The sequence below is a fragment of the Eurytemora carolleeae genome, unplaced genomic scaffold (genome assembly GCF_000591075.1).
Source record: "Eurytemora carolleeae unplaced genomic scaffold, Eaff_2.0 scaffold9, whole genome shotgun sequence".
Taxonomy (NCBI): domain Eukaryota; kingdom Metazoa; phylum Arthropoda; class Copepoda; order Calanoida; family Temoridae; genus Eurytemora; species Eurytemora carolleeae.
Window position 1 is genome coordinate 300,354 of NW_019396095.1, and position 13,971 is coordinate 314,324.

At 33.1% G+C, this 13,971-nt stretch overlaps 1 protein-coding gene across 1 annotated transcript in view; it reads left to right on the top strand.

Annotated features, from left to right (window-relative positions):
* The first annotated feature begins 4,715 nt into the window (after window positions 1-4,715).
* Window positions 4,716-13,971, top strand: part of LOC111694787 (calmodulin-A-like) — a 10,953-nt gene continuing 1,697 nt past the window's right edge. The window contains 6 exon segments of the mRNA XM_023463813.1: window positions 4,716-4,785; window positions 8,859-8,946; window positions 9,538-9,618; window positions 10,099-10,171; window positions 10,173-10,273; window positions 13,456-13,535. Of these exon segments, the coding sequence (XP_023319581.1) occupies window positions 8,921-8,946; window positions 9,538-9,618; window positions 10,099-10,171; window positions 10,173-10,273; window positions 13,456-13,535 (361 nt within the window). The 5' untranslated portion in view covers window positions 4,716-4,785; window positions 8,859-8,920.

The window sequence follows — 13,971 nt, forward strand, 5'->3', positions numbered from 1 at the left end:
TATACGGCTAGAAACTACTGGGATATACGGCTAGAAACTACTGGGGTATACGACTAGAAACTACTGGGATATACGGCTAGAAACTACTGGGATATACGACTAAAAACTACTGGGATATACGACTAGAAACTACTGGGATTTACAACTAGAAACTACTGGGATATACGGCTAGAAACTACTGGGATATGCGTTTAGAAACTACTGGGATATACGACTAGAAACTAGTGGGATATACAACTAGAAACTACCGGTAAATACGACTAGAAACTACTGGGATATACTACTAGAAACTACTGGGATATACGACTAGAAACTACTGGGATATACGACTAGAAACTACTGGGATATACGGCTAGAAACTACTGAAATATACTGCTAGAAACTACAGGGATATACGACTAGAAACTACTGGGATATACGGCTAGAAACTACTGGAATATGCGACTAGGAACTACTGGTATATAAGGCTAGAAAATACTGGGATATACGACTAGGAACTACTGGGATACACAACTAAAAACTAATGGAATATACGACTAGAAACTAATGGGATATACGGCTTGAAACTACTGAGATATACTGCTAAAAACTACTGGGATATACGGCTAGAAACTACTGGGATATACAACTAGAAACAATTGGGATATGTGACCAGAAACTACTGGGATATAGGACTAAGAACTACTGGGATATACGGCTAGAAACTACTGGGATATACAACTAGAAACTACTGGGATATACGGCTTGACACTACTGGAATATGCGACTAAGAACTACCGGGATATACGGCTAGAAACTGCTGGGATATAAAACTAGAAACTACTGGGAAATACGGCTTGAAACTACTGGGGCGCTAGAAACTAATGGGATTTACGGCTGTAAAATTCTGGGATATACGACTAGGAACTTTTGGGATATACGGCTAGAAACTACTAGGATATACGGCTAGATACTACCGGGATATACGGCGAGAAACTACTGGGATATACGGCTAGAAACTACTGGGATATACTGATAGAAACTGCTGGGATATACGACTAGGAACTACTGGAATATACTGCTAGAAACTACTGTTATATACTGCTAGAAACTACTGGGGTATACGACTAGAAACTACTGGAATATACGACTAGAAACTACTGAGATATACTTTTAGAAACTACTGGTATATACAACTAGAAACTACTGGGATATACTGCTAGAAACTACTGGGATATGCGACTAGAAACTACTGGGATATACGGCTAGAAACTACTGGGATATACGTTTAGAAACTACTGGGATATACAACTAGAAAATACTGGGATATACTGTTAGAAACTACCGGGATATACTGCTAGACACTACTGGGATATACGACTAGAAACTACTGGGATATACGGCTTGAAACTACTGGGGCGCTAGAAACTACTGGAATATACGACTAGAAACTTCTGGGGTAAACGGCTAGGAACTACTTGGATATACGACTAGAAACTACTAAAATATACGACTAGAAACTACTGGGATATACGACTAGAAACTACTGGGATAAACGACTAGAAACTACTGGGTTATACTGCCAGAAACTACCGTGATATACGACTAGAAACTATTGGGATATACGACTAGAAACTACTGGGATATACGGCTAGAAACTACTGGGATATACGTTTAGAAACTACTGGGATATACGACTAGAAACTACTGGGATATACGACTAGAAACTACTGGGATATACGACTAGAAACTACTGGGATATACTGCCAGAAACTACCGTGATATACGACTAGAAACTATTGGGATATACGACTAGAAACTACTGGGATATACGACTAGAAACTACTGGGATATACGACTAGAAACTACTGGGGTATACGACTAGAAACTACTGGGATATACGGCTAGAAACTACTGGGATATACGACTAGAAACTACTGGGATATGCGACTAGAAACTATTGGGATATACGACTAGAAACTACTGATATAAACGGCGAGAAACTACTGGAATATAAGACTAGAAACTACTGGGATATACGACTAGAAACTACTGGAATATAAGACTAGAAACTTCTGATATATACGACTTGAAACTACTGGAATATAAGACTAGAAACTACTGGGATATACGACTTGAAACTTTTAGGATATAGAAAAGGGGTTTTACTAATTAAACCAATATATTCACGAACACGAAAAATATTTTTTTTTACCAACATTTTTACATGTACGTTTACATTTACACGTAGATATATATTTGTCTAATTACTTTGTCAATTTCCTTGATATAGGGGTTGATAGCTTTGCCTGTAGCTAAATACTGAGATTTAAAAACTACCCTGATAACAGTTTAAAAATAAAATAATGCTGCAAAAATATCCTAAACTTTATGACTCAAGTTTGAACTCGTATTTTGTTGCAAATCATTAATGGTTTAATAAAAGAGTGAATGCAAAGGAACGTACTTTCTGTGCCACTGCACTTCAGTACGATCAATAAAATCGTACATAAATTAATGTAATTAATGAACACATTGTTTGCGAACTGTATATTATTTAGTATTAAATATATCATATTAAGATTTATTATCTAGAAGTGGCGGAATAAAAATATCCGCAGTTTATTGTTTTGGACAAAAAATGTTCTTCAGATTTTCCAAGAAAAAAGTAACGTCACAGAGTACGCTAGAGTACACTCCGGTTCTATGGTTTCTCACTCTTAACATTTAAGAGATATATATGCTGAATTCTTTGTCTTTGATGGCCAATACATGGTTTATAGGGTAACATTGTGAATCGGGAATTCCCCACTCCAAATAACACGTACAGTCCCTTTAATAAACAGGGTGTCCCACATCACATTAGATCGTCAACGGGTCTTAATTACGATTCTCGGGACTAATCAGAAAATTTAAGAAGTTTGAATCATTTTGAAAAAATTGAATAAGGCTGAAAAATAATTTTTTTTTCGAGTATTATGTTTTATTTTATCGTTAATGCAAGCTTGGAGATAATCTTATATCATATATTATATATATATTATATCATCGTATAATAAAATAAATAATAAAAAAAGATTTTAAAAATCAATAGAAAAAGGGTATAAGAATGAATTTAAAAATGGTTGTCAAATGAAACTCAGGTTATGATATGGAAAAAGATAATTTGCAACTATTCACTTTTTATTGATAATTGAAAGCCAATTTTCTTTCTTTAAGATTAATTGACGATGACAAAATAAAAGATTGAACGAAGATTAGAATGTATATATTACAAAGAATGTATATACTAACAAGAATGTATATACTACAAGAATGTATATACTACCAAGAATGTATATATTACCAAGAATGTATATATTACCAAGAATGTATATATTACCAAGAATGTATATATTACCAAGAATATCCGTCTGAAAAGAGCTTTCTACAAGTTTAAACTCTTGTCCAGCATCATCATAATATTTATAACACTGTTATTTTGGAGTGTTTTAAGTCCAAAACATTATAGCACGTCGTGCCAAAATAATAGTGTTAAAGTTAATTTTTTGAAAACGTTTGTGTACTTGTCTTATTTCAATGGATCAAATAAGCTTTGAAACAAAGCAGAAGTAAAAATATAAAGTTGATTTCAATTTTTTTTTCATTTCAATTGAAAAAATTTAATTTGGAAATATCCTAAATTTTTTGAAGAAAATCCAGGAACCAATCACAAATTTATATAGTTGAAAGGAACTGTACGCATAAGTGACCCTCCATGCTAAGGGACTGTAGGCATAAGTGAACCTCCATGCTAAGGGACTGTAGGCATAAGTGACCCTCCATGCTAAGGGACTGTAGGCATAAGTGACCCTCCATGCAAAGGGACTGCACGTGTAAGTGACCCTCCATGCAAAGGGACTGTACGTGTAAGTGACCCTTCATGCAAAGGGACTGTACGCGTAAGTGACCCTTCATGCAATGGGACTGTAGGCATAAGTGACCCTCCATGCTAAGGGACTGTAGGCATAAGTGACCCTCCATGCAAAGGGACTGCACGTGTAAGTGACCCTCCATGCAAAGGGACTGTACGTGTAAGTGACCCTTCATGCAAAGGGACTGTACGTGTAAGTGACCCTTCATGAAAAAGGGACTGTACGTGTAAGTGACCCTTCATGCAATAAAGGGACTGTACGCGTAAGTGACCCTCCATGCAAAGGGACTGTACTGTAAGTGACCCTCCATGCAAAGATTGCAAAGTACCCAATTCACAATGGTACCCTTAAAAGCATTGTCTGATCAAGTATGGATTAGATATCAATGTCTGCAGTCTTAAAAACTGTTTAACTTCCATTGGGATTTATCTACAGAAGTGACTGCGCATTTCTACTGCAGAAAGACATATAAGAATTATCAGAAATAAACACTCTTAACCCTAGAAAAATAACAATATCTTCCACATTTTTTATCAGAAAAAGGTTTTAAGGATACCGTTGTAAATCGGGCATTGCCATCTTTGCATGTAGGATCACTTGAAATGACGCTTACAGTCCCTTTAAATTCTATTTTTCAGCTAATTTTCTCCTCCTTGCAAATCTTAAATGCCTGTTCTTGTATTACACTAGAACCTAATTAACATGGTCAAGATTAGAAAATCTCTGTCTCGAATACAAAAATACAAAAACATAAAACAGAAAATTGGAAATTTACTGCAACCCCACCCCCCCCCGCCACTGTCTTTAACGAAAGGTATTTTTTCAGAAAAATGTTGTTCATGTAGACGTTTTGTGCCATCAACAGCTGGATATTGCAGATGACAAATATTATGTAAGGCACCATTTTTCAACATTTAAATTATTCCCAGCAGTGGTCGAGAGACTGAAGTTTTCATTAATAATTGGAGACTACTGGAGAGTACCGGAGGGTTCTAAATCCAGTGGAGAGAAAATTATTTCTACTGGAGAGCTTTAAAATTTTTACCAAAATATAAATTCTACCGGAGGGTTTTCTATTCCACTGGAGTACAAACTATTCATATGGAATTTGAACCTAAATTAATAATTCTACCGGAGGGTCTTTTAATTCATTGGAGGAATTAGATTGTGTAGAAAAACAGGTTTGAATTTTTCCCCAAAGTGATTCATATCTTACAAAAGCATTTAAGATGTATTTCTATACATTACTTGTCTGTCTTGGATTTTAGTTGTAAACAGAAAAATCTTTAAAAAAATTATCTACATTTTGCAGGTTTGTAGATATATCAGTAACAAAAAGCTAAAATTATTACCCAGTAGTGTTTATAATAGCAATAGTTGAAAACCCGGTAAAATATAAATCACTGTGGGGAAAAATTCAAGCCTTTTTAGTTCACACAGAACATTCCTCCAGTGAATTAAAAAACCCTCCAGTAGAACCAATGACGTTTTCTGGCTGAGTGGAAAAAATCTGGTGATTTTAATGCTCGGCAATGTTGTAGAAAGTTACAAATAGCGTTCAGTTTCCATTTCTTTGACCCACTGAGTCTAAAACTAAAGAACGAAAAGTCACGACTTAAATGTTAAGTTTTAACTTAAATCCCACTTCTGGCTTAATTTATAAACGGTTGTAACTGGAAATGTTTTGTTTTCGGTTACATAATAATTTGAAATTAAAAGACAGTTGATCTGATGAGCAATGGTTAGTGGTTACGTAATTTATCTCTCGCGTAGATCCTTTTCTCTGGTTAAATTTAATTAGCAACTCATTATTTTTCAGAACTTTTTAGCTAAATTTCGCGCATTCTTTAGTTTTAGACTCAGAGTCTTTATGGTTGTGGAAAAGAAAAAGGAAATCTTATAATGAAAACTTTTTTAGCGCTGTAGTGTGTCTAAATTTAAATTGCTCTGTTTGACTTTTGTAATAGTGTTAAGAGAGTCTTACCTTATTTGCACAAGCGCTTTCTTTATTTCACAGTTCTCATCTGGGGGTTTCTTTATTTCTCTTTTGGGGTTTCTTTTAATTCAAAGCTTGGGTTCCTATATAGCTCAGCTGTATTTATTTTATTTCTCAGCTGGATTTCCTTCATTACTCAGATGGGGTTCATTAAATTCAAAGCTGGGGGGGNATATAGCTCAGCTGTATTTATTTTATTTCTCAGCTGGAGCTCCTTTATAGCTCAGCTGGATTTCTTTTTATTCAAAGCTGGGGTAGGGTTCCTTTATAGATCATTCGGGTTTCCTTAATTTCTCGGCTGGTTTTTATATTTCTCATTGTGGGTTCCCTCATTTCTCAGCTGTTTTTTTTGTCAGCTCGGTTGCCTTTATTTCTCAGCTGGGTTTCCTTTTGTTCTCAGCCGGGTTTCCTTTTGAACTCAGCATGGTTTCTTTTATTTCTCAGCTGGGTTTCCTTTTATTTCTCAGCTGTGTTTCCTTTATTTCTCAGCTGGGTTTCCTTTATTTCTCAGCTGGGTTTACTTTATTTCTCAGCTGGGTTTCCTTTATTTAACAGCTGGGTTTCCTTTATTCCTCAGCTGGGTTTCCTTTATTTCTCAGCTGGGGTTCCTTTATTTCTCAGCTGGGTTTCCTTTATTTCTCAGCTGGGTTTCTTTTAATTCAAAGCTGGGTTTCCTGTATTTCTCCGCTGGTTTTCTTTTAATTCAAAGCTGGGTTTCCTGTATTTCTCCGCTGGTTTTCTTTTGATTCAAATCTGGGTTTCCTGTATTTCTCCGCTGGTTTTCTTTTAATTCAAAGCTGGGTTTCCTGTATTTCTCCGCTGGTTTTTATTTTTCTCAGTGTGGGTTCCCTCGTTTCTCAGCTGTTTTTTTGTCAGCTGGGTTGCCTTTATTTCTCATTTGGGGTTTTCTCCGTTTCTCAGCTGATTTTTTTCTCAATAAGGTTTCCTTTATTTCTCAGCCGGCGGGTTTCCTTTTGAACTCAGCATGGTTTCTTTTATTTCTCAGCTGGGTTTCCTTTATTTCTCAGCTGGGTTTCCTTTATTACTCAGCTGGGTTTCCTTTATTTCTCAGCTGTGTTTCCTTTATTTCTTCAGCTGGGTTTCCTTTATTTCTCAGCTGGATTTCCTTTATATCTCAGCTGGGTTTTCTTTATTTCTCAGCTGGGTTTCCTTTATTCCTCAGCTGGGTTTCCTTTATTTGTAACCAAGGTTTCCTTTAAATTTAATTTGTGTTGAAATAACGCTAACAAAATTAGCTACATTATATAGATATAAGAAAGTAAATAAGATATATGCGCGCATGTATGAATGCAATACGCATTATGGATAGATAGATAGATAGATAGATAGATAGAAGGATAGATAGATAGATGGGTGGATAGACAGATGGATAACCTTTTCTTAGAATTGAGATAGTTTAAATATTTAGTGAATACCCAGGAATTTTTACCCGTTAACAGATCAGTGGGTAGGGTCAGTATATTCAGTTAAATATATAATGATAATAATTCTAGTTAAACTTAGAGTAAAGGTGATATATTTGAGCAAGGTCATGATCATCATTTCCCTTGTTTAAAATTACAAAAAAACTTTTTATTTATCAACTTGAAAATTTTACACAACACGACCTAGTTTCTATTAGATATTAGAAGAAGCAGGTATTGATTAATGTAAACTAGAGTATAATAAACAGAAACTAATTATTGACATGACGTTATCTATTATCTATTGTTACGATTTTTAAAATTTGTAACTGATGTAAATCTTCAAGTGCTCTGAAGTCAGCATATTTGTGTTGTAAATCTTGGGAACAAGCATTGGTCTCCATTTTATACAGACCTTCAGATTGATTTATTCCTCTTCCATATCCCACGGTGATAACTTTGAGGAATCAAGTATTTATTCTTTAATTTAAAAGTGCCCGCATTACCCAGGGTTACCCAGGGTTACCCAGGGTTACCCAGGGTTACATAGGGTTACCCAGGGTTACCCAGGGTTACCCAGGGTTACCCAGGGTTACATAGGGTTACCCAGGGTTACCCAGGGTTACCCAGGGTTATCCAGGGTTACCCAGGGTTATCCAGGGTTACCCAGGGTTACCCAGGGTTACCCAGGGTTACCCAGAGTTACCCAGGGTTACCCAGGGTTATTCAGGGTTACCCAGGGTTATTCAGGGTTCCCAGGGTTATTCAGGGTTACCCAGGGATATTCAGGGTTACCCAGGGTTACCTATAAAGAATAACACTTCAGAGACTATTAATCGTTAGTTAATTGAATCGTTATTCTTAAATTGACGGTTCCCTGCAATTGTATACATGTTTCTTTTACTTCCAAACAGGGAATATGAATAAAGGGAAAGGAAATGGCGCTGGTCTGGCATGAGAAAGCCGGTCGCACTGCTTTGTACACCAGTACTTTAAACTAACACACACTCTTTTGTTACAGACACTCACTGCAGTCAAGGAAATTGTAGAACAATGTCGTCGATTATAATTAAACTTGAATAACGGGTAGTTTATTGTAAACTTCAATCAAATTATATTGTTTGCATGAAAATTTGGCTTTACAGTGTTGACTTAAATATGTAAATAATACATTACATGTATATTAAACTTATTTCTAAGTAAACAATTAACAATAAACAAATGTACTCTCCTAGGCTGTACAAATACCGAGATTCTTACGTACTGTATAAACCTACAGTACACACCTTCGGTACTTTAAACTGACACACACTCTTTTGGTACAGACACACACATGACGTTCCCCCCCCTGCTTCCAAATCACTAAGATATCTGTCATTTATTGAATATATTGAAGGAATAAAGCCAAACTCAACTTTCAGATAATTTATGAGTTTCAGGTTGTCATTCAAGACTTATCCTTTGTGGGTTAGTTATAACAATTACAAATTACAATCAGCAATTTAAAAAACGACAATTATTTAATATTTGTTCTATTTATTACAGGAGTGTGGGGTATCTGATGTAAAGATGGATTGAATTGGAGAGAATTCTGTTGGATTATTTATATGGTAACAATGGCAGAAAGTCTCAGGAAAGTTTATAAATAGAATATATTGTTCAGACTTTTTTCAACTTTCTTTATTATTAAAAAATTTATTTTTATCCTTCTTCTTGTTTTATTTGGTGTTTGACCAGTCTATGTAAAAATGATTTTTCTATTTATGATCAGTCTAGTATACTTGATCAGTCTAGTATTCCTATTATATAATTTACCAGTCTAGTATTTCTATTCCATAATTGATGATCCTGGTATTTCTATTCTATAATTGATCAGTCTGGTATTTCTATTTTATTATTGATCAGTCTGGTATTTCTATTCAATTATTGATCAGTCTAGTATTCCTATTCTATAATTGGTCAGTCTAGTATTCCTATTCTATAATTGATCAGTCTAGTATTCCTATTCTATAATTGGTCAGTCTAGTATTCCTATTCAATTATTGATCAGTCTAGTATTCCTATTCAATTATTGATCAGTCTAGTATTCCTATTCTATAATTGGTCAGTCTAGTATTCCTATTCAATTATTGATCAGTCTAGTATTCCTATTCAATTATTGATGAGTCCAGTATTCCTATTCTATAATTGATCAGTCTAGTATTCCTATTCTATAATTGAATAGTATAAGCGAGGAGCAGGTAGCTGAACTAAAACAAGCGTTTAATGAGTTTGATGTTGATGGTGGTGGAACTATAAACACGAGGCAGGATTTTATTGGAATCTCAGGAATTTATAATATCTATATTTATGTTTATAAAAGATATAATTTATTATATTCATTTTTATATTTAGAATATTTATATGAAAATAGTTTTATTGGAACAAATAAAAAGTAGTTCATTAATTATCTGTTAAAGGATTTGAGTCTTAAACTACAATTTTCTTATCCCTGTGTCTTTTCAAACTGATGGTATAGACACAACTGCGACATTGGTTTGCAAAGATATAAGGATTAGAAAATGAGAGTTTGTGAGAAAGACTCAATTCCTTTATTATATTAAGGGACAGTACAGTAATATGGTAATGATATCACTAGGATACATGCATAACTAATTCATAATTGATCAGACAAAGCTTTTAATGGTACCGTTGTAAGTTGGACATTGCTATCTTTGCATGACCGAGGGGTCACTTAAAATTACACATGAAGTCTCTTTAATTATTCGATACAATCCTGACCCAGAGAGCTGGGTTATGCTATGAGAGCAATGGGGATGAACCCAACAGAAGCAGAATTACTTGATCTCATTAAAAATACTTTAGTATGATACTGATGGTTCTGGACAGATAGAGTTTCCTGAATTCTGTAATATGATGTCCCACAAGATGGGAACTGTAAATGACGAGGATATGATCAGGGTTGTACATACTCCACATAGATCTACAGAAAGGGACGGTTTTCGAGTTAGATAATGATTTTAAAGGGACTATTTCCCCGAGCACTTGTTGTTTTCCCTGTCCACCCAAGGCTAACTAGTGTTCGGTTTTAAATTCAAACACGTTTTTGTCTCAGAGTTCAACAAATTGACTTACAGAGTTGCTTTTTAACATTTTTTAAAAAACTTTTTCATCTAAAACGCATCTGCCGACAAAAAAGTATTGAAGAGAAAAATAAAATAAAAATGTATTTTTATTTTGTCAAATTGGGATTGAAAGGACCAATCAGTAAAATTAGTTCCCACCGATCTGAGAAAGAATCATAATAAATAAATAGGCGATAAAGCTCATGGTGTTAAGTTGACAGCACTTTCAGTTCTAGTTTTAGAATCTTGTTTTGAATTCAACAAACTAGTCAAATTTATTTTTACATTTTTAAAACTTTTTAAACTATAACAATCCTGAGATTTCACTCGATGCGTGTTAACTTTTTATAGAACTTGCTCATGGTGTTGACTAATCGTTACTTTATACTTTAAAACTGCTGATTAAAAGGACAGACCGGCTATGTAAGGTACAGGGTGTCCCAAAAAAAACATGGGAATTCAGTGACGATTGCGATATCGTCTTTTCAAATAACTCTTTGATTTAGTATAGTGATACCTACTGAGATTGCTGTAATCTGTAAAATTTTCGTCTGCTATTTTTACAATTTGTTTGTTTATGTTTTAACTTCATGCAGTTGTACTTAGTTGAATAAGAACATTCTAGTATACAAACAGAGTAAACTCGGAATTCAATTTTCATCTTGCAGAGACATTATAGACACATCTTTACAGCCATTAACCGTTCTCATAAAATAAACTCTAGCAGACATAATAATATTATGGCTTTTGAAATTAGGTATTACAATGCTAATTCATTACAAAGACGATATCAAATTCGTCACTGAATTCCTATGTTTATTGGGACACCCTGTAGTTAAATTGAGTATGCAGTGTTGTGGACAAATTCTTTAGGATTCATTTGAGACATATGAAAATTTTCCACGATGTATAATTACTTAGTTTGAGCCCAAAGTCGACGTTCAAAATCATGAATTTGGGTGGGTACGTTTTCAGAATCGGTTTTAAGTTATTAAATAACGACGACGAAGAATATAGTAAAAATGCTAAACTAATTCGATGTTTAGGAACATATTTCTCAAAAGAAAATTGTCAATAAATCGAAGTTTAATTTATGAATTATTCCCCTTTTCATCAATATATTGAATTTCTTATTTTCTATGAATTTGTTCGCAGATTTCTTCAAATTCTTCAAATGTCGTCTTTTTAATAAAAACTCCAGAAAATCTGCAGAAAATTTTTGTGATTAAAGAGAGATAATAGAAACTAATAATTGAATAAGATTACTTATTTTAGATGATAAGAGTTACTTAAACAACTAAATAGTTTACTGTAGAATTTTGTTTACTTTTTTGTCGTCGTTATTTAATAATTAAAAAAAAATTCTGAAAACGTATCCAACCAAAAGTACGATTTTGAACGTCAACTTTGCGCTCAAACCCAGGATTTACAGATTTTTAAAAAGTTTTATATGCCTCAAATGAATCCTAAAGAATTTTTCCAAAACACTGCATACTCAGTTTAACTAGTTTACATAGCCGGCCTGTCCCTTTAATAATTCTTCCGATCGTTTCTAAAACACTTTAAAATATGGGAATTAAAGAGACGGGTCCATAATTTGGATGCATTTTTATCTGACCATATTTCACAAACATTCTCTTTAAAAATATTTTGAAATATGAGATTCTTTATGAATTATGAAATATGAGAGAATTTTTCATATTTTCTGCAGATTTGAACGTCTAAGAGATGAGAAGTAGTAAAACAGCTGAAATATGCCAGCTTACATTTTTGACATTTTGCCAAATAGGCATTCTTTTAAAGCATGAATATTGTATATTGTGTAAAGTTTCTCCTTTATAGAATACTAGGTGTTCAGGGACCTTCTATTTCTACTTTAAAATGTGGCTCTACATATATGTGAACATTTTCTTAAAACAATAAAACAATAACAAAAAAGTTTGCGGATTTATCAATATAATTTTGAGTGGATTTCTAAAATTTTACCAAAATAGTAATTATTGGAGAAACAAATTTTTTGCAATTCTGAGTATCTAATTGCCTTTCTTTGAGCTTGTGAGTTGCCTTACAAATTTTGAGCTTAATCGGTTCAGCCGTTATGACGTTTATTGGATACAAACAAACAAACAAACACTTAAGCAAAGTATATATTTATAGAATATAGAATATAGGAGATAAGTCATACTCTCGTTAACATGAAAAAGAATATTTCACCAAGTCAAAGAAATTGAGTGTTTGCCACAAACTCTGATTTTCTAACCACAATATCTTTGCAACCCTATGTCGTAGGACCCTTAATATCTCAAACTATGAACTGTGTATGTTAGATCAAATAGTCAAAGTTTGAAATATCAAAGATTTACACAATTACGTTGAAAAAATATAGCGATTAGAAAATTTGAGTTTTTTGGAAAAGATTTTTTTTTTTTTTTTGATACTTAATAAACAGACTTTAATTATGACCTAAACAATATTAAACAAATATAAAACAATGTTAACCACACGGGACGAAACTTTAATGATGACCTAAACAATATTAAACAAATATAAAACAATGTTAACCACACGGGACGAAACTTTAATGATGACCTAAACAATATTAAACAAATATATACAAGGTTAACCACACGAGACAAGAATTTATTGATGATCTAAACAATATTAAACAAATATAAACAAGGTTAACCACACGAGACAAGACTTTAACGATGACCTAAACAATATTAAACAAATATATACAAGTTTAATCACAAGAGACAAGACTTTAATGATGACCTAAACAATATGAAACTAATTATCTGAATGCTGAAATTTGGTTTCTGTCTAATATATTGCTTAAAAACAATATCAAGAACAATATTAAAAAAGCAAGTTTGAAGTGAAGAAAACGAAGAATTGAGTAAAAATATATTTTATAAAGCCGTCTTGGAATTTTCATTCTCTGCGGGTAACATTGTAAATCTAAATAAATAGATTTTAAATCTTAAAAATGAAAAAGAGTATGTATTTAACTGTAGAATGGCATTCCGTGTACTGGATCGAGATGGTAGTGGTACAATTAAATCTACTGCTTTTAAACATCTCATGACGCATATAGGTAAATATCAAGCTTAGAAACTAGAAGAAAATACTTACTTGCCTTAAACTCCAATTTGCTAATACCAATATCTTTGCAATCTGATGGCGAAGACCTTTGATATTTCAAACTATGTGCTCTGTTAGATCAAACAGTAAAAGTTTAAAATATCAAAAATCTGCTCATCAAGTTGCCAAGATTTAGGGATGAGATTAATGAATATCTATATGTGTGTGTATATGTATATATATTTGAAATATATTTAAATATATCTATATATGTGGGTGTATATGTATATATATTTAAAATATATTTAAATATATCTATATATATGTGTGTATATGTATATATATTTGAAATATATTTAAATATATCTATATATATGTGTGTATATGTATATATATTTGAAATATATTTAAATATATCTATATATATGTGTGTATATGTATATATATTT